This window comes from Caretta caretta, chromosome 2 (genome assembly GCF_965140235.1).
Source record: "Caretta caretta isolate rCarCar2 chromosome 2, rCarCar1.hap1, whole genome shotgun sequence".
Classification (NCBI taxonomy): domain Eukaryota; kingdom Metazoa; phylum Chordata; order Testudines; family Cheloniidae; genus Caretta; species Caretta caretta.
The window spans coordinates 92,486,241-92,507,848 of NC_134207.1; the positions used below are offsets into that span (position 1 = coordinate 92,486,241).

At 41.0% G+C, this 21,608-nt stretch overlaps 1 protein-coding gene across 2 annotated transcripts in view; it reads left to right on the top strand.

Annotated features, from left to right (window-relative positions):
- Nucleotides 1–21,608, top strand: part of LDLRAD4 (low density lipoprotein receptor class A domain containing 4) — a 450,512-nt gene that overhangs the window by 162,200 nt on the left and 266,704 nt on the right. For both annotated transcript variants that reach the window (XM_048840182.2, XM_048840183.2), the window contains exon 2: nucleotides 10,884–11,345. In XM_048840182.2, the coding sequence (XP_048696139.1) occupies nucleotides 11,306–11,345 (40 nt within the window). In that variant the 5' untranslated portion in view covers nucleotides 10,884–11,305. The remainder of the gene's footprint in view (nucleotides 1–10,883; nucleotides 11,346–21,608) is intronic.

The following is a 21,608-nucleotide window of genomic DNA, read 5'->3' on the forward strand; positions in this document are numbered from 1 at the left end:
TTTGTTGTCAGATACTGTTTCTGAAATGCCAAGAGGTAAAGGGGAGCATGTATGATGTTTGGCAGCAGGAATGACTCCATGTGGAAGAGCCTGCTGGGCATGGGAGAACAATATGGTTGATCTATACTTAAATAAAAAAGAGTGGTATCAGGAGTGATTTTTAGAACACAAGAAGAGCGAGTCACTTGACATTTACAATAGGATTGGTTCATCTGAGAGCTAAATAAATATCCGTGGAAAAGCCCTATGGAATTTGACCTACATTTTAAAAGTGAGTCATGACTTTGTGTGCCTTGATTTTTGGGTGCCCAACATAAAGTGCCTTTAGGAGCCTGATTTTCATAAGTTCTGAGTACCTGTCCTATCAAAATGATGCTTTTTAAGGTAGGTCAATTTGGGCACTTACTATTAATCATTTTTTTTAACCTGTCCTTTTGGTTCTTTTAACATCAGTGTGTTTGGCAGACTGGTGTGGTTTTTATTAAATACAAGCTTGAATTCCAAGTGTCAAGAAGATGTGTTTTCCTAACACCCCCCCTCCCCCCCACTGTTCCTCAGACGTTCTTGTTAAACCCTGGATTTGTGCTGGTAATGGCCCTCCTTGATTATCATACACATTGTAAGGAGAGTGATCACTTTAGATAAGCTATTACCAGCAGGAGAATGGGGTGGGGGGAGAGAAAACCGTTTGTAGTGATAAACACCCATTTTTTCATGGTCTGTGTGTATAAAAACATCCTCACTGTATTTTCCACTTTATGCATCCGATGAAGTGAGCTGTAGCTCACGAAAGCTTATGCTCAAATAAATTGGTTAGTCTCTAAGGTGCCACAAGTACTCCTTTTCTTTTTGAGAAGATGTGTGTAGATTCCATTTGTGGTTTAAAACTAGCAGCCATTCCCACTTCAAGTTTTGCCTGTCTTTCTCTCTGTCTGATCTGTTTTACTAATTTGGCCTCCATTATCTGACCACTTCACAATATTGCATGTATAAGGAAGTAGTAGTCTACTAATTTTACCAATGGGGAACAGAAACTAAGTGGCTTCTTAAAGGTTATGCTGGAGGTCTTCAGCAGAACAGGAAATTGAAGCTGAGTTTGCCAAGCATTAGGTGGGGGGTGCTTAACCACTAGAGGATCCTTTTTAAAAGTTAAAATTCAAAGTAAATTTTAGTCAGTAGTACCCAGGATGGTAATTATTGATTCAGGACAGCATTTAAGCAAGAACTTAAGTCCCATTGACTTCAGTGCCTGTAGTTAAGCACATCCTTAAGTGCTGTCCTGAAAAGGAGTGCTTTCCTGAACTGGGGCCTAGATTAGCTAGGACTGCAGCAGTTCTGACTCCAGCAGAATACCCATTGACTTGAGTGAAAGCTTTGCTGAATTACTTATACTAGTTTGACCACTTCCTAGGTGTATAATGCAGAAGACGGTGTTTATTCAAGTAGATGGTCTATCAAGAGCAGAAGGATGGTCTTGTGGTTAAGACACTGAATTGGGACTCAGGAGGAATACCAGTTTTGGGCATATCATTTAATCTCTCTGTTCCTTAGTTCGTGGTCTATAAAAATGGAGATGATAATACTTACTTTCTCCCACCATGTTTTTGTTTTGCCTATTTGGATTGCAGATTCTTTGGGACACTGACTTTATTTTATTATGTATTGGTGCAGTACCTAGCAAAACAGGACCTTGATCTCAGTTGTGGCTTTTAAGTGCTACCTTAGTACAATTAATGATGATAAGCAAGGTTTATATTTTTATTGTTCCATATAAAAACATTATTGCTTAAACCAAATGTCAAAACTGATGGAATACAGATCAACAAACTTGTGGCTTTTTCACATATAGAGAACCCAGGACAATCCTTTAGTAGAGGTTTTTGTGATTTCTTGCAATAAATATTAGTTCTGGATAAAATGGGCATAATATAATTTATTTGTCTTTGTCAATTTGCTGAAGTGGATTTCTCCAGTAGATGATCAAACATAACTAAGGATAAATAATGCAAACCTTCTCTTATGTCACAAGAAGCTTACTCATATAACTCTTATTTTTGGAGGCTGCCACTACTGTATTGCAGGAAGACATAGTTTCCTATGTTACTAACAATGGTTCCAGGAATACCCTACAGCTGATATGCCCCATCAATGTCTGGTTTGCTTGTCTAGATAATGTTCTATTTGCACTTCTTTATCTAGCGCACAGACAGACGACTACTTGACTACTAAGACACTGTAAATATATCAAATGAATTATTTCAGCATGGTTTGATTTGCAGGACAAACTAGAACTGGATTTACATAGTAATGCATATAAAATACTAGGAGGCCTTTCTCCTAAGTTCCTTGCACTCCTGAACAGCTGCTGTTCACAACAGATGAACTTTCACAGCACTAACTGATCCAGCCTTCCAGAAAGATTTGAAACTCTATCAGTGTTTCCTCAAGATAGAAGGTGCTCATAAAACAATTTAATACATGGTTAAGTCTTTTACATGTGAGCTTTTTTCTTTACTAAGGGCCCAGTTATGTAAAATGCTAAGTGCCTCTTGAGAGGTGCTGAGCACCCTCAGTTCCCATCAAAAAGTGAATAGCACGATTGGGCCTTGTATTTAACTACAGCAAAGACAGTACCTCATTTTCCTTATGTCTTTGACTTCATCATTGCCTGACCTATTAAACATCAACATATTTTGTATTACAGCTGACGTAAATATAGTGTTCTCATCTGCATCCTGAAAGCATTTGCTAACGTGTGCATCTTGTTGTGCCTTTGCAATCAAATAATTCTACAGAACTTAAATGACTTCCTTGGCTGACTCTTCAAGCTAACCTCTATATCTGCAGAGTCCCATGCGGAGTTAGTCACACAATTCCCATTAAAGTTCTTCGTAGTGTTGAGTGAGAGTGGCTGTGTAGCTCTCAAGATTTTGGTTTGAGTTGAGGACACAATCTATGTCTTTAGGTCCCCATGGTTCCCAGAAAAGCTATTGAGCTCAAATGTGTTGCTTTTTAAAAAGAACTTAAATAAAACTTTACTTAGGTTCAGAGACAGACTCATCTCTATGAGCATGCTGTGTGTGTGTGTGTGTGTGTGTGTGAGAGAGAGAGAGAGAGAAACTCTATCAATGTGTGTATTGTGTGGGCACGTATGTATGGAAATATTGGCTGTTGTAACCAGTTCTGTGGGAGGGGTTCCTTCCAGCTGTGGACTCTCTCCCCTGTGCACCCAAAAGGCGTTGTCTCATGTTTGATTATCTGGCAGATGACCACCCCAGGGTCTCCCAGGAGGTTTATGGTTGACATAATTACCATCTGCTGCAAGAAGGAAGCACTGCCAACTTGCCTCTCCTATAAAAGGTTTGTCAGTGGAGAGAGAACAAATGGCTTACAAACTTGTTTTATAGCAAAGGGCTAGGAGGTAATGGAGAAACCAGGAAGGTAATTTGGAGCCAGGAGGGTAGAAATTGGGAAGTCTATGAGGTAAAGTATTTGGAAAGGCCATTCATTTTGTAATTTTCTTGGGTCAGTGAGTACACTTTTTTGTGTGGATATTGGAATTAGTGATGAACTAAGTGGCTGAAATATTTAGCTGCTGAGATAGCCCTGGCTAAAGTTACACATTGTGCAGGTTATTTTTGTGCTGCTGCTTTTGTTGAGATGAAGGGAGGCAGGGAAGGTACTTTCTGTAGGAGCAGCACAGATGTAAGGTGGAGAGGAGAGAAATATTAATTTCTTCTTCCACTTTGCTTCTTTGGGAGCATTCCTGACAACAGCAAAATTTATCACTTGTGCTGTTCCTCCACTTTGTCCCACCCAAGAGGCACAGCAGAGTGAAACAAATAGGAATCATGTCAGCTTCACTTTGCTTCTCCTGCTGATGTAGGTAACCAAGTGCTGTGAGCAGGTGCCACACTCCTGATTCTCCTGTGGAGACATGGGGGCAGGAGGAACTAAATTGGAGGTGTAGCAGGATACTGTAATCTTGTGCTATATGTGAACCCCTTTGTCTCTAGCAGGTACTGTATTTATAATGTAAAACATCTGAACAGAAGTCAAAACTTGTGGTACCTACATCACAATCTACTTTTTCTTGCATACAGGTACTCAGCTATTTGTCGGTAACAGAGGACTATGATTTTACTTTGGCCATTAAATAAGAATGCGGAAAGGCTTTCAGATGCTGTTCCTCAATGTTAAAATAACAAATTAGATATTGTTAGACTCATTCCTAAAATATCCCTTTCTTCCATCCACTCTAATTTATGTGCCTACCAGTCTTCTGCAAATTCAGAAACTGGCCAGACCAAGAGAATTTTGGAAGGGGTTGCTTTTGCCAAAGGTAAATCGAAATTGAATTATGTTGCTATCATGTTTAGTGTTAATTTTTTTGGAAAATAAAACAGTTATCTCCATGATCTCTCTGGGTTCATAGACTAATGTGATTGAGGACTTTTTCTCCTGTGAATTGCTTAGAGCCAACAAATTAAGGCCAGAATCATTGTGATCATCTCTACAACACAGGCCATAGAATTTGTTCCAGTCGTTACTGCATTAAGCCAAATAATTTGTGGTTCAGATTACATTGATATTTTCATTTTCAGTGGTTCACCTCAAATCCAGTTGGTTACATTTTTCTTTAGAAAGCTGAAAATTTCAAAGAAATGAAAATACTGGATTTCAAAGCTTGATTCCCAGTCCTCAGCATTCTTTGAGAGTACTGTAGAGACCACGTGCTTGAGAGTACTGGAGAGACATCGACCTCTCCTACAAATTGAGGAATGGTGTTGAGGAGCTCCAGAGGATGATGATCATGATTGCACACATTTCTAAAGCTTCCATCATTGGTATTATGTCACCCTCCGCCAAAAAATGGTTGCCTCCCAGGTTGTATGGAAATGTAAGGCTCTTTAGGATGAAGGCCCTGTCACGGGGTCCACGTGACAGGTGGTGCCTCCTTCTGGCCCCTCTGGGAATTAGCTCCTTACAGGTCTGAGGCCCTCTTCTGCTGTTTGCTGCACGCCCTGCTGCTGCTCTCTCTGTGGCCCCTCGCTCGCTCTGGGCGCTGTAGCTGCCTCTTTGTGACTTGGCCCTCCGGCCAGGTCACTATTTGTGTTTCCCCTTTCAGGGGGTATCAAAGTCTTTCCTGACAAATGAGCTCGGGCTGTCTTCCCATATACTGCCCAGCAAGTGCCATTTCCTCAGTGGCTAGTTGGGGAACCCAGGCTCATCCTCTACTCTGGGTGCCAGTTCAGGGGCCCTTTCTTCAGCAGCAAAGATCCATTCCCTTCTGGTCCTTACTGTCCTTCCCTGAGCCTCTTCCATATCCTGTCCCGCTTTTGCCAACCTTACAATTCCCTTCTCCCAGTGAGTGACTCCATCCTATTCCCTGCAGCCCCTACCTGCTCTCAGCTTCTGGGCTTTATACAGGCCCTGTCTGTGTCTCCACAGGTAAACTTTCCCTAATTAGGACCTCTCAGCCTTAATTCTCCCAACCTGCAGCCTAATAAGTTAATTGGCCCATCTGGCCTCTATTAAGCCCTTCAGGGTGAGTGTGGGGTGAGCACCCCATCACAGGCCCGAAACCACAATTATTTTGCTTACAGAATGAATGAAAGGAATATGATGTGCAGGGCTGGCCTTATGGATGGGCGACGTGGACAACCGCCCAGGGTACTATGGTCAGGGGGGCACTGTGGTCAAGAGGCAAGCATCGGGGTAGGCCTGGCGTGCGAGGCTGCGGAACGGAGCTTAGGGCGATGGGTGGGGAGAGGCAGCAGTGATGGGGGTGAGCGGTGGGGAGTGAGGAGCCTGGGGAGTCAGCTGGGGCTGGGGGAATGGATGGGGACCCTGGGGAGGCAGCAGGGGTCAGGGGTGCCAAAATACAAGTTTGCCCAGGGCACCATTTTCCCTTAGGCAGCCGTGATTCGGTGTGCTTGCTGGTGTTAGGAATTGCATAGAATATTGATTGATTTCTGTAGGTAATATGCATGAATAAATCATTGAACGGACTGCTATAATTGAAATATTCTAAGCTACATGATTTACTAGCGACTGCTTAATTTGGTGTGGGGAGACGCTCGAAGGATTTGTTTTACAGCATTGCTTATTTCCCAGATGGCTTCTTGGACTCAGCTTCACCCAAAAGAAAATAACTGTGATACCAATGACTGTCACCCAAGCAATTTTTAAGAAAAGAAAAGCAACTTGGCCCTGTGAAGAGCTCCACTGTTGGCACATGGTTGGAATTTGGGGTGAATCTTGGTCTCTTATTTTCCAAACTTGAAGTGGCTTGGAATGCCACAGATCATTTTCTTGAAAGGGCAGGAAAGAGGAAGCTTCATACCTTACTCTGGGAACTTCTCCTCTTCCTTGCCTAGACCCATCTTTTCACCCCAGCCAACCCAAAAAGAGCATGACTGGATCTGGAGGGCGCTGGTTTTCTTGTCTAGAAGGACAGGTCACCTCAGTGCAGGGCTTTTTGTAATAAAGGGGGGGAAACTGGCGATTTCAGAGAACCCTACTTCCTGAACAAGCTAATGATATCCCAAAGGATCTCAAACTGTGTGGGTACACATACACCCCATACATACAGTAGGAATCGTGTCACCCATCATTGATGTTATGCAGTAGGGCGGAATGCAGCAGCTGTTTAATAGTGCACAGCAGTGCTACACAACAGTTTAGGACAGCACCAGAAGAATTTGAAACTGTGTGTGTGTTGGGTGCGGTGGTGGTGGTGAAATGAGATAGGCATAATGTAACCACCTGACTATAAATTTGGCTTGCATACCTTCTCTTGTGAAAAATGTCATGAGATCTTTAGTGCCCATAAGTGGTCTCATCTGAAAGGTGGCATGTCCCGAGGCCTGGTACTCCATTAACAGCATGCTCAGGCACTGACACAACACTAGCTCACAAGGAAGAGAAACTTTACATAAGAGCCAGAGAAATAACAAAGGATCACACAGAAAAATGCATACCTTACTATCTAACAAAGGAGACTGTGTAACTGGTAAATATTTATGTCAGACTGAGAAATCCCAAGGGAGAAACAAAAGCAGAGCTTAAAATATTAAAGACTGCTTTCAGAGACAGCAAAGTGTAACCTACAAAACTCTGTGTGATTGCTCAGGAGAATGAAGAAGTAAGCAGACTGATGAAGGCATATATGTATAAATTGTAGGCAGTTTATATATGTTTACATTCTGATAGTTTCAGTCGCTTCAGCACATCTTTAAAATCCTTTGTGGTATTTTATAAAATGTATACCAATCCTTCCAACCAAATCACTAGTATAATATAAATATAAGGATATTAAGATATAGTGGAGATAGGCCTTGATTCAGCAAAGTATTTAAGCATGTGCCTATCCACTTGAGTAGTGTCACTGGCTTCAGTAGGGTAATTCAAATACTTGAATTTAGGCAAGTGTTTAAATACCTTGCTGGATCAGGGCCATAGTGCTCTTGAAAGCTGCCAAATTGACAGTCATAGCTTTGTCATCTCTTTATCCACAGAACCCAAAAGGCAACTAATGGACAAGCTTTCCTACACTGCTCTGTCAATATGCCACAAGGAGTAGGTATTAGGATAGTTCAGCCCCTCTGTCCTTAAACTCTCCTTGCCTGCTGGTGAAACTACCAACAAGAGAACTGATCCTTGCTCCAGGTTAAATTAAACCACAACCATGCAATTAATTTCTTACATTTTTCAAAAGTATAAATGTATGGGCTTTCATTGTAGCTGTTCCTGGTATAGATTTAAAAACATCTTAGCTAAGTATTTACTCTTTTTTTGGACATCACGTGCAAATGGCTATCACAGGAGATACTGCCCACAACTCTGATCTTTCTGAGAATACAATCAATTGGCTCTCACTGCATATCTATCACCAAGGGAACAGCACATAGCCAAAGAAACAGACAATACTCAGTGGAAGGAAATGGGGGGGGGGGAACCCTGCAATATTTACTTTTTAAATATATTTTGAATTAAGATGTTACAAAGGTATCAGTATTGGAAAAATACGGCACTTCTTGTTTGAGTATGACCCACTGAGGATTGGCTTTAACAATTGTACAGTGTGTAAATATTATTACAGGATTTAAATCCACTCACTACTGCTGCCACTTTTCTCTCTCATTTCCATTTTTGTAAACTCGTCTGCTGGTGGTGTTTGGCAAACACTGGCAGAAGAGAAGAAGATAGCAAGGGATAAAGAAGGAGGAGTAGGTAAATCTATCATGAGACTCTCTAACTGACTTTACTATTCTATGCAGTGTGTTGAGCAGTGAAAATATTTTCCATATTCTCTGTGTATGGAAATGGCATGGTCTTTCTCTGATCTTCCAATCATTAACAAATCTGAGCAGAGTGGAGAGGACAGAAGCAAAGGGATATAGTTTCCCTCTTCCTTAGTCAGTGTCTCCTGGGCTTCAATCATGGGAGGCATAAGTAGCTAGAAATCTTTAAAACACCAACATTTTTTTAAAACAATGTTTTCTTTTGCTTCTGAGACTAGCATAACAGCACAGTAGTGTAAGTGGAAGCAGAACTAGAAGCAGAATTCCTGTAGGAATTGGAATGGAGATGATAGATGGAGCAAAATATAGTCATTGTATCATGGATGTGGTTTTGTATCTGATCAATAGAATGGAGCCTGAGCCTCATTGAGGCTCCTAGGGGCTATTATAACATTAATAATAACTTGGGATTTACAATAATAGTGATAGTGTGTCTCCAGTTGTTACTGATCTTTTTTTTAAATATTGTCAAGCTCCTTTTAGAAAGTTAGTTTAAAATCTATGGGCCAGCTAGTATAAATTGGTATAGCTGAGGACGTGGCCTACTGTTTCTAAAAGGAGTTTGATAACTAGGTTCTCGCCCGTGTGTGTGTGTATACACAATCATGTATTTAGAAAATAAAGAAAAATCCCCTGCTATTTAAGTCCAAGTTCAGTTTTTACTAAAATGTTTCCATGCAATTCCAATGACTATCTCTTAATTGTAAACTCAAGTAAATCACTGACTTACTTTAGTAGCATGAAATACCATATTATAAAAATCATAGGAAATTTGCCGTTTTGATGGTTGGCTGCCATATAGGACAGAATGAATTACATTCAGCATTTGAAAGCATTGGAAATCTGAGCGATCAAAAGAATTTAAATCAACTCTAAAACAGAGTTTTAAAATGCTGAAGTTGATTTCTAGCAGTGGTTTTGGCCCTGCAGACTGCCAGAACGATGCATCCTTCCCCAAAATGGTTTTCCAGAGCACTGTAATCCTCTCTTACAGCACCCCTGCTAGTTCAGTACTGAGTCTCTTGAGGGAAGCTTATTGTGTACCAAGTGAGATTATGGTTTTGTGATATCAGGATATGTCCCTGAGATATCAGAAGTTTTCTTTACTTGTCACCTAAGTTAAGACTTTAAGCCAGAACTCCAATGGTGAAAGTCTAATGCACTAGCTATGCTGCATACAAGTCTTATTACACTATGTCATACAACTCTATAAACACTCCAGCTGAAGAAGTAACGGATGCTGAACAAGCCTATATGGAACAATTGCTAAACAGCTTTGGTGTCTTGACTGATTGCATTGATAATGTTGCCCCTTGCCTCTCTAGTTTGAATATGAGTAGTTAGCCAGTCAAGCTGCCATCCCTCTTTACCCCTAGGCTGTGTCTTGATGGACAGAAAGGATATGTTTTTCAAACATGTTGTCTTAACATGATGAAAAAGTCCATTGAGACTCAGGCTCATCCATTTGCTGGCTATGGTGTCGCCTGGGTAGGGTGGGTGGTCAACTGAGCATTAAGCTAACTCCACGGAGCTAACAGAACAAACAGACCCTTTTTGCCTATCAAGATAGGGCCTTAATGATGAACCTGAGGACCAGCTGCCCATGCACTGGTGCCCTTTGCAGCATAAGGTGCTCCAAAAGGCACAACTACACAGGGCCACTCAGGAAAGCCAAAGTGAATCAACTAAAGCGTGAAGTCAGTACCCATAAATTGTAAAGTGCTTGAAATTGTGTGTATGCCTCCTTGGAAGAGGAGTTAAAGTTAAAGTGATCTAAAGCCAGCCATTTGACTGCTGAATGTGAACCTGGCAGAGCCGGGCAGGGGATTAGCGCACTTTAATATATGCTCATTGACATCACTCCTTTAGTTGAGTCAGTATAACTTTCCTGAGTATCCTTGTGCAGGTAAGTCCAAAGAGAGTGTCAGAATCTCCTGTATAGTTCAGTACCATCCAGGATATTAAACCTTATGCTACAAGGTTTAAGCAGATCCCCTGAAGTAGTTGGTGGTGGCCACTGACAGAGACAATATATTGGACTAGCGGGACCTGGGGTCTGATCCAGTATGACCATTCCTATGTTCCTGTGGAGGCTCTTATCAGGTCAGACAGCTCAGCATTGAGCGTGTCCTTCAAGTAGGAAATGGTGCACCAGAGGTTGCTGCATGGAAGGAAGGAAGCTAAACCGTCAATGGGTGGATTGAGGGAGGGATGATCACAGTGGACCTCACTTGAGATCTTTAAGTGTTTTTCCTTTTCCCTTTTAACTGCAATTTTGTTATTGTACTGCTGCCCCCATCTCTACTAAATATGGCTTTTGAAATGTAAATCATATCATGTTCTCAGCGATGCATCTGACACCCTCAGCACTGTTTCTCTTTGCACTTCAAAGAGCTGTGCGGTCACACTTTGCATCTCAGCAAAATCACAATATTTGCCTTCTGAAGATCTCCTTTAATGTGTACAATCAATCTCTGATCATGTGTTTTGGGGTTTTTTTGTTCCCCGGAGTCTATTAATATTAATGTTTCTAGAGGTCATCAGGAAACATAATCTCTTCTTTTTTTAATTTCTCAGTGAGTGCGCCTGAAGAGGGAGAGAAGCACAAGAGAGACAAGACAATTGAACATCACAAGTGGCTCAATCCCAAAAAAATGATGCTGGATGAACAGTGGATTAGAACTAAATTTTAAAAAGGAAATACAATCTCAGTGTGACAATTGTCTTCACTTTCAAATTCATGATGGCCAAAATCCACTGGCTGGACGGCTGAGGTGAGCGTCGTACGTTTGCTGTTTGGGCTCAGTGCATATCCCTTGTACCTACGGCTCAAAGGACCTGGGAGCAGGTGGGAATTGGATGATGCCAAATGCGGGAATGGGGAGACAAATGGACTGTGACAAGCTAAGATGGAAGTGACTTGACAGCTTCAAGCCTTGCAGTTGCCTCTAGTTAGGACAGGTTAAGATTGGAATCACAAGCTTCGCTGGGAGAGCAGTATGCAGGAAGCTGGTTTTCAGGCCACAAATGCTTTCACAGGTAAGGACCTTTGTTGCTATCATTAAACTAATAATTTCTGGGCTGATTGCTGTTGTTTGGGAAAATAAGTGGCATAAATATGTGGCAGTAGACAGCACTGGTGGTGAGCATTACATTCATTGATATAAATAATTCAACTCCTATAAAATAACAGAGACTAACGCAGCTTTTGGTTCAGTTATTTTAAGTTCTTTGAAATTGATGGCTGCGTGCCTTCGGAAGGGAGCCCCCAAACTTCGCTGATCCAAATGTTTTATTGAAAACTTGCCAGAGGCAGGAGGGGCCACCTAAATTGCATAAAATGTAACAGATTACAGCTGCTCTTATTTTTAATATGGAAGTGAGTCCTGGAGAGACTACGGGTCACAACAGGCAAAGTGCCCTGTCTCGTCTCAAACAGAACTGCTGCATATTGGATTTTGTAGTCTCCATGGGCTGTATCTCCATATGCAAGTGATGTCCATGGGCTGAATTTGCCACATGATTGTCATTTGGGCCACTCTTGCTTTAATTAGGTATTTAGCCTTTAGTTCAAATTTATTTTCCTGTAGGTGTGTTGGAAACAAAATAAAAAAGCAAATAAGGCTGTACTTTCTTCTCAAGAAATCTTCTAGTGAAAAATCCATTAGAAATTCCATTATAATCTTTCTGTATGTCTCTCTTGATTTCTAAGGGGGGTGGGGTGGGGTGGGCAATGGACCCTGTTGCTTTGTTCCAAGCCTACTGGCCAACTGAGAACCAGCAGGAACTGGCTGAAAATTCTACTGGAATTTCTGTGTCTTTAGAAGAATTTAGATAATGGTCTAGTACCACAGCACAAATTAAGTATAGGACGTGTAACGTGCATTTTTCCCATTTTTAAATCAGGTGACGAATTACTGAATTTTCATTATTATTATTATTGGTTATTATTTTTTGGATACATATACCCAAGAAAGAATAATGTCCCTGTTTCAGAGCTACTTTCATCAATATTCCTGGCTGGACTGGTAACTTTTCCTAGGACGGAAAAATAAAGGTTTTTCCAAGGGTAGAATCCCAATTGTCCTTTCTGGTGGCAGCTTCCTCAGCACAGACATACTTCCCACTCTTTCTTGCCTGAATTTGAGAGTAACCCTAAATCCAGTTATTTTTATATTGAAGAAACATGATACTAGGGTTTAAAGCTTTCTCTAAATGAGGTTATGTTGTATTGTAGTGTGGTGTGCAATGTTCACTCTGTCTCATAAGGGATTACCCTTTCTTCCTCAAAACAAAAAACTATACTCTTAGGGAGCTGCCCTTACATAAAGGCATTAGGGGACTCTTCCATAGTGAAGAGTTACTAAAGTGTTTAAATACGTTTATAGGTATATATGCACACACCGTAGATTCAGGTGACTTGTAAAGGAACCAAGTTGAAAACTCATCCCTTTATGTTGTGACAAGGAGAAAAACATATTTTCTTCAAACTTGTTTCAAACTACTTTCTGCATTTGCTTCCTTGTTGTTATTTCAGTACAATATCTAGAGATAAACAATGACATTCAGTGGACAGCTTGTGAGTTAATTGCATGGGTAGGTGAGTGTTCCTTAGAGAAATGCCCAGGAATGCATTTAAAGACATTTTTATTTTAATTTAACAGTTGCAATCAAAATGTAATGTTAGCAGTGTACTATTGCTCCCACATCCCACACTTACTTCAATGATGGGAGTGGTGGTTTACCCTCACAACAAAGTAATACAATGATATTCTGCAGTTAGTGTAGTCTGTAGTGAGGGGGAGGGTGTGAGCGTATGAAAAAGGCAGTTATTTGCCTCATTAGCATTTATATGTACAATAAAGAAGCTTTGAAATATGTGTCAGTGTTGAGCCTAGCAGTTCTAAGGGAGAGCAACTGTAGCTACAAGGAGACTAATAAACACTTTCACTTTACAGCTGAATTAAGTGTTGGTGAAAGGAACCTTGGAAGACATTATGCTTCTGTTTATCCATTATGGTACATCAAGGCTCACCAGCTCACCAAAAGGTTTTAACCCTGAGCCTGGAAGGCCTACTGTTAAGACTAAGAGGGTAGTTCAGTCCAGTCTCCATGCTCATTTTGTTGGGACAGCTGTCAAGGCTGCCAAACTATAATTTATGTATTTGTTTGGTGATATGATCACTTGTCCCTAAGAAATGGACTGAAGTAATTAAATCATTTCACATAGATAACCCAATATCATCTGACAGTAACAGCTTTTTGTCTGTACTTACTATGTACTGATCTGAATGGCTGACTTAGAGGTGAAAAGCTCAGTATCCCATTACCAGTTCCCTGAATTATCTAGTCCCTCAACAGAGAGTAGTCTTTATATAAATCTGCAACCCACTGTCCATTACCATTTCTTCTACTCAATAAAAATAATTGATAAGAAACAGATTCAGTTTATTATATGTTCACAATATTAATACCATTTTTACTGGAGCAGCATTTAGTTATGCCCCCCCCCCCATCCTCCATGATTTTGTTGAATGCACAGCTTTCATTGAAACTTTCTTCTTGTGTGATATTCTCTGTGTGGATAGAGACATAATAGATAAAAATAAGTAAATAGTGTAGAAATGCTTGAGTGTTAAAGGAATATATTACCCATTCTGCTCTGTCCAACTATCTCAGCATTCTCAGGGTACTGTGAGAAGCACAATACTACATATATATGTAATGACAGCTTTTAATGGCAATTAAAGTTAGGTCAAAGTGAGAATCATTTATCCAATTACCTCTGAAATTTGGGAATCTGGATAAACACGACCCAGAGCCAAACCACTCGTGATATTGTCTTTACAAAACTTGACAAAACTTTTGCAAAAACAAAGCCAGACTTTTCCTCATCTCTAAATATGTAGTTAACCTTTTTGAGGTAAATGCTGGCAGTAGCCATCTTTCTCAAAAGTGAAGTCATTGGCAGCTCAGTGTAAAACAATATAAGCATTTTTCAAATCTGTTCTAGTAAATAAAATATAATAGCACTAAAGATACTATTAAAGGGAGTTGGAAATTCATTTATAGATTGACACTGGGCTACCACTCTGCCATGGTCACAAATTTACATGACGTTCTAGCAAGATGGCCACCACTGGTGGTAGGCTCAGATATCCAACTATAATGAAAAAACTACTTTTGAAAAACACTACTTGAATAAACAGAACATTCACTCTCCTTTCTGTGGCAGGCATGTTTGCATCTGCCTCGTTAGGTCAGTCTGACCTTCCTGGGTACTCAGGAATTGCTTGTACAATCACAATTCTGTAGCCTTTATTTTAATTTTGAATTGATTAATAGTTCTGTGGTAAAGCACAGTGAGTCTGGCTCCTGTGCGGCCACAGTTTTAAGATTAATAGCATAGAAATCACCCTTAGATTTGGAGGCTCTAGGAACACATGAAAAACGAAGACCGTGACCACACGCACAATCATAAGTAAGAAGTTTTGTCTGTATTATAAGTTTTACTAAGCAGATAATTAGGGTTACAATCTCACATTTGGGTATAAAACCTGAGAGGCCATTTCACATATCCAAAGATGCTATATAGATTCTAGTGGATCTCTCAACAGGTGGTTGTCGTAGAAGGATGGTTCTGGCTTGGGTTGTCCCAATGAGGTCTTCCCTCCAGGTCTTCCCACTTTATCCCAGCCAGAGCACCTCTTTTATCTTGTTGTTCTGACCATGCCTAACACCTTATGCACATGCATGAGGGTTCCAACCCTCCTTTTTCTTATCTGTACTTACACACCCCAGGAATTTTGGAAGTGCTCCACTTTCTATAGGCCATTCTCTTAGTTCACCTTTTTCTTATTAGCATTTAAGTCAACCTGTTTCCAGGGCAACCTGTGCTCAGAACAGAACTTTTCATGAGTTACAGTCAGGTGTCTTGTGGTCTATTTTTCCATAACATCACCTATTGGAACATTCTTTGTAGTAATCTTGGAGCTTTCATGGCATAGGGTCAGTCTTAGGTCACTCACTCATATCAAGTCTCCTTAAGCCTGAGTCCTAGTGTGGCTAAGCTGAAATCTTACAGGCCTTAGCCTGTAGGCCTTACATTACTGTCTTGTTTTACTTATATACCTAATACACACTCATCACTCCTATATACTTGTCAACCTTATATCCTATAGTCCTATCCTACTTATATGTATTCATTTCACATTGATTATATATGACATAACATATAAATTTACCATGACAATAACATATTTCAGTGATAAAATGAACTAATTGGATACAATCCCCCGTTTGTGAATTTTTAAGATTAGTGTGTCACAGACAAGTCTCTCACTGCCTCTTAATTCTTGGGAGATACTGATTGTATTTTGTTAATGCCCCTTAGAACGCAGATAATAGTAGATTGCATTCTGCTATAGTTATTAAATATTTGATTTGCAGATGTGTTATATGTTGAGCTCTGATAGTATTCTCTGCACTTCAGTATGCAGAAGAATACATGATCCCTGCCCCAAGAGCTTACAATCTAAGTATATTGCACTCAGTAAGATTGAGAAAAACATAGTGAAATGAAACTACTTTAAATATGGTAACGTATATTCCACAGGTCTATTTCTCAGGCTTAAATACTTTAAAATAATTGCTGTCATTACAGATAAGAAAGCTACTCATAAAGCTATTCAGCAATGACAGTGCCATGTGATAGTGATAATTGTCAATTACAGCATTGTTAGATTTAAATCAATCTACCCTGGAATCTTCTAATCAATTACTGAACAAATATTGACTTTAGTAAGCTGTATTTTCCATATACGAATAGCCATTCATTTCATACAGATGGAGAATTTTATATTTTCAGTGGACGCCTTTATAGATTTTGATGCACACAGCAGAATGTGTACTGAATACTTATTGCCAGAAGGGACCATTCTGATCATCTAGTTTGACCTCCTGTATAATACAGGCCATAGAACTTCCCCAAAATAATTCCTAGGGCATATCTTTTAGAAAAACATCCAATCATGACTTCAGAATTGTCAGTGATGGAGAGAGCCCACCATGACCCTTGGTAAATTATTCCAGTGGTTAATTACTCTCACCATTCAATATTCATGCTTTATTTCCATTTTGAATTTGTCTAGCTTCAACTTTCAGCCATTGGATCATATTATACCTTTCTATGCTCCATTGAAGAGCACATTAGATATATTTCAATTTTTTTATCACAGTAAAAAGGGTGGATTTTCTTGACTGGGCAAAATGAATGCAGTGTTCTTCAAGTAAAACTCAGAAAATTAAAAGGGATACTTTAAAATGAAAATTGACTGTACAAGTGCCATTGTATTTGTAGTTTCTCCCTAATTAAACATGATTATTCATTTTATAAGGGAAAAAAGATGGGGTATGGAAGTCCAGCTGTGTTCTTGCTGATTCATGCATCATTACTAATGATGAAGATTTTGCATTTTGAATGTAGCAATTCATTTGATAATGCATGAGCCAGAAAAGAAGCCATTGCACATTGGCTCTGAGTGGCTGACAGGAGTAACAAGCAGTTACACTTACTTTTGTCAGTAAAGTAAGCAGATAATACACAAGAAACAGATGTGTTATGCAAGAAGATGCTATCTGAACATGTCAGTGCTCTTACCCTACCTGCACTGTAGTTAGTTCATCTTCAAATTTTGGGGCTGAACTATAATCAAGATCCACTGGGTAAGTAATGTCCTCTGGCTTCTAAATACCTGCTTTTTAAAATGAATCAATCTTCCCCCAAAAAGTCAGAGAGAGGAAAGAAGCCACTTGTGATGCCTTGAATAAAACCCATGTTGGAGAGTTAAGAGTGCAGGAACAACTCTGGGCCCAAGAAACCATGCCTGGACAGGCTTACTGGGCATGCTCCAATTGGAGAGACTTAAAAGAGGGTGATTTCAGCACAGAAGGGGGGTAGACGGGGAGGAGCAGACATGCACTTGTTGCTGAAGAGGGATTATGCCAGGACGGCATTGCCAGGGGAGGTCTGCAGCACAGAGCCGAGACTCCTTACCCTGCTGCGACCCGTGGACTAGGTCGCCAGGGACAACCGTCAGCCACTATGCGCCACAAGAGGAGGGGCACAGCACTAGGAAGAGGCCCAGGGAAAAGTAGAGTTGCCAACTTTCTAATTGCACAGAACTGAACACTCTTGATCTGCCCCCTGCCCTGAGGCTGCCCCCCTGCCCACACCCCTTCTCTGAGACCCCATCTCTTCTCACTCCATTCCCCCCTCCTTCCGTCGCTCACTCTCACCCACCCTCACTCACTGTCACTGGGCTGGGGCAGGTGATTGGGGTATGGGAGGGGGTGAGGGCTCCGGCTGGGGGTATGGGCTCTGGTGTGGGGCCAGAAATGAGGCGTTCAGGGTGTGGGAGGGGGCTCCAGGCTGGGGTAGGGGGTTAGAGTGCGGGAGGGGGTGAGGGCTCTGGGGTGGGGTCAGAAATGAGGGGTTCAGGATATGGGAGGGGGGTATGAGAGGGGGCTCTGGGCTGAGGTAGGGGGTTAGGGTGCAGGAGGGGGTGAGGGATCTGGGATGGGGCCAGAAATGAGGGGTTCAGGGTGTGGGAGGGGGCTCCAGGCTGTGGCGGGGGTGTGGGCTCTGGCTGGAGGTGTGGGCTCTGGGGTGGAGTACCTGGCCAGTAGGAACTGTGGAGATGGCGCTAGGGGCAGGGTCAGTACATGGAGCCCCCGTGGCTGCCCCGTGCTGAGGAGCCGGACATGCTGGCCGCTTCTGGGAGCCGCGTGGAGCCAGGACAGGATATTGCTGACAATATCGATGATGACAGTGACCATGCTGATTCAGAAACATGGAGGTAACCAAAACAAAGACAATGTTAATATAGTAAAGTAAGCACAGCCAGAAACAGTTGGTGGCTGCCAAAGGGGAATTGGCTGGAAAACCCATTTAATTTTCAAGCTTCTAAGAGAGTTAAAAAGTGAAGCATAAAACCAAAAGCAAAAATAAGATAAAACTGTTAAAGTACTTTCCTGTGTCCTTTTTAAAGCTGAAGCTGATGCATCATGTTTATTACATCTTTGGTTAATTGGGTGGAGGCAAGAAAAATATGGGAAAGCAGATCCCTACTGTCAGTGCAGTGATGCAAATGAAGAATGCTAGGCCAAATTCTGCTTTCACAAATGCAACTCCTATTAAATTGGTAGGGTTTGGTCAAAAGTCTAATATTTTGCTGGTTGGTTTCAGTCAGACCATTTGACGTAATACCGTTTTTTTTTCTTAATTTCCATTAAATAAAGAAAAAGAAACTTTCAACGGAAACATACACAACTATGTTGTTATGCTATTTTATGTATTCATAAGCTGTAGAAATGCCTATAATTGTATAAGATAATTATTTACATTTTCTGAGATCTTGTGGGGTCTGTGGAGGTATCAATATATTACCCCATTATTTTTCAGTGAGCACTAGAATAGGTCAAATCACACATCGATTAATTGCTTGCCAGTTATAATTGTTCTTAAACCAAAGCTTTCTTGTGGGTAGGTACACAAAAAATCCCTCTGTTAGCTAGTGGTTCCCCTCAGCCTTCTTCTATTGTATTCCACACGAGTTCCAGTGGGCTAAAATTTGCCCCATTCCTGGGGTTTGGCTTTATTTATAAAAGGCACTCCTAGTGAAACAATATAAAATCCAGGCCAAGTCTTTCCCCAGACTTGGCTTACTCCCAGGTTTCCTCCCCAAGGACTTCCCAGCTCAGGTTGAGGTTTTCCCTCGAAGGAACTTCCCTTTTCGCAGTGGACTATCGAATCATCATCAGCAATGAGTAAGCAACATTTACTCAAGTTTCTAGCATTACTTGGGTAGTTTACAAACACTGCCAGCTTGTTACCTGCACTCAGAACGATTCCATTTTATTAGGGAAAGAAAGAAAAGGTACACGTATATCTTTACAAACGTTCATTCTTTTAGATATTAGTCCTTTTCAAGACAGGTTTGTATCCAGTGGAAACTGCTGAGTTTTAAAATAGGGGGCAGGTTGGCCAGAAGGAATTGGCTGTCTCTGAAGCATAGCCCACAACCAGGCTCTACCTAGTTAACAACAAAACAACAACAAAGATTCCACCCAAAATGTGATCACTCCTCTTCTTTCCTGATATTTAAGTTGTCATAATTAGACTTTAGAGCTTACTCAACCCCAGGTGCTCTGATACTCTGGTAATGAGTGCGGTATAAAAACCTAATAGAACAGATATGAGTAAATGAGACAATGTATACTTCTTAGCTGTTATTTCAAGCTGTCTGTAGACTCAGACAGTCGTAACTGCCCTCTGTTCACATTCCTAAAGTTATGTTCACAGCCACAAGGGCTAGAGACTTACTTTTTAAATGAGAATTTTGAGCTGGATTCTCCAGTTTGCTGAGCCTATTTTGTATAAACAAAATGGCCTGGAAACAGCATTGGGGAGAAACCCTTGCGTAGGGAAACTGACTACTTGCAGAAAGTTGGCAGCGGCAGCAAGGCTGCCTCTTGTGCCAGCTGCCTCATATCCCCAATGTGAGGGGGCACGTTAAAGGTGTTAACAGGAAGGAGTGTGGTCCAGTGGAACTCCACTACACCTGACCTCCCTGCACCCCATCTCCAGAAGGTATATGGTGGAAGTTACAGTAGTTTCCTTGCTTCTCCAGCTTCTGACTGGGCCAAGCGGTTGAAGATCAGGAAGTTTCAATCAGCTCCTTGCAGCTGTTCTAAGTACCTAAAAATGTAAGTTTGTCATGTGACTCATTCAGTACAACACTGCCATGGTAACAGGTAACAATTGTCTAAATAAAACCAGAGCAAAAATAAATCAAGGAGGTAGTAATCTTAAAGAGCAGATGCTGTGTAAGAAAGAACAGAGAAACATAAGGGATGTGAGAACTGGCCATGGACTCTTCGATTCTGAACTTGTTCTCATTTTGTCCTAATGTTTTCTGTCCAGTTTTGAATCCTCTTTGGAGGAAGGTAAACCATTCTTTGTGTCTGTGATGTTCCCATTTTCTACACTACAAAGTCACTCCATTTTGATTTAAGGGCGGGAATAGAGGGAGCTTTGTTAAGTAAAGAGGAATTCCACGTTTTAAAGATGAACCCAGCCAAGAATGGTACACAGCCGGATCTTCAATCAGAGCTTCTGAGAGTGAGATGACTCTTATGACTCTGTGTGTGCGCGCGTGTGTGTGTGTAGATGTATGCATACTGTGGTAGTGGGAGAGGGAGCACTACAAATAGGACAAGGTGGTAGCTTCAGAAAAGCATGGAAGACTTGTTTGGGATATGACCAGTTAAGAAATTGTCTGTTTATCCTGGAGGCTTAGACTATATAAACCTGTAATTTATGCTGGCTGAAGATGAATTTACAGACTGGCTGTGTATTCAGTCAGTCCTTGATTTAAATGGAAAAATTGGAGATTGTGGATGACTCACTATATTTTTCCCCCTTCTGAGACTTATTATACTTGATTTGTTTATTTCAAAAGAAATGCTCCATATGCTCAGTTACAAATATCCGCTCCCAATTGCTCAGAGCAAGAATTTTGAGAGGTGTGTGATCTGCCAAGATAGTGGCAGAATAATAGTAAAAACTTCTCTGTGGTTAATTCAAGAGATTGGTAGTACCTATAAAGAAATAGGTTTCTTTTGTGGAGGAATGTAACGTTCTTGCCAAACATAATATTGTTTTTAGAAGCTATTATACACTTGTCTGTGTGGTGCAGAAAGCAGGGTATACTATACCATTAAAAGCAGGAAGTGTGACTCCAGAAGATGCATCTTTCAGAGTATTTCTATAGTCTGGGAGTGGAAAAAGTCATTCAGCATGAATTCTCAGTCGGTTTTGCACAATCTCTCAAGTGTGCTGCATTTGTAAAACCATACTATGCAATCTAATGATATAAATGGGAAAGGTTAGCACCATCTCCTGAGTACCGTTGTTGTTGTTTGTATTGCAGTAGTTCCAAGGGTACCCAGTTGACTTCAGGGCCCCTTTCCTCCGTACAAGCAAATACTAAAAGACAGCCCTTGTCTGAGAGTTTACAATCTAAATAGATAAAATAGACAGGAAGGGAGATCAAAATTGGGAGGAAGGAAATATTATTATCCTAAGTTTACCAATGAGGAAATGATGCACAGAGGGATATTAAATTACTTGCCTAGGATTAGACAGGAGGTCTTGGAGAGCTGAAAACTGAACCCCAGATCTCCTGAGTCCCAGTCCAATGCCTTAACCACAAGTAATAATCTATTTTTTTTAATATCTGG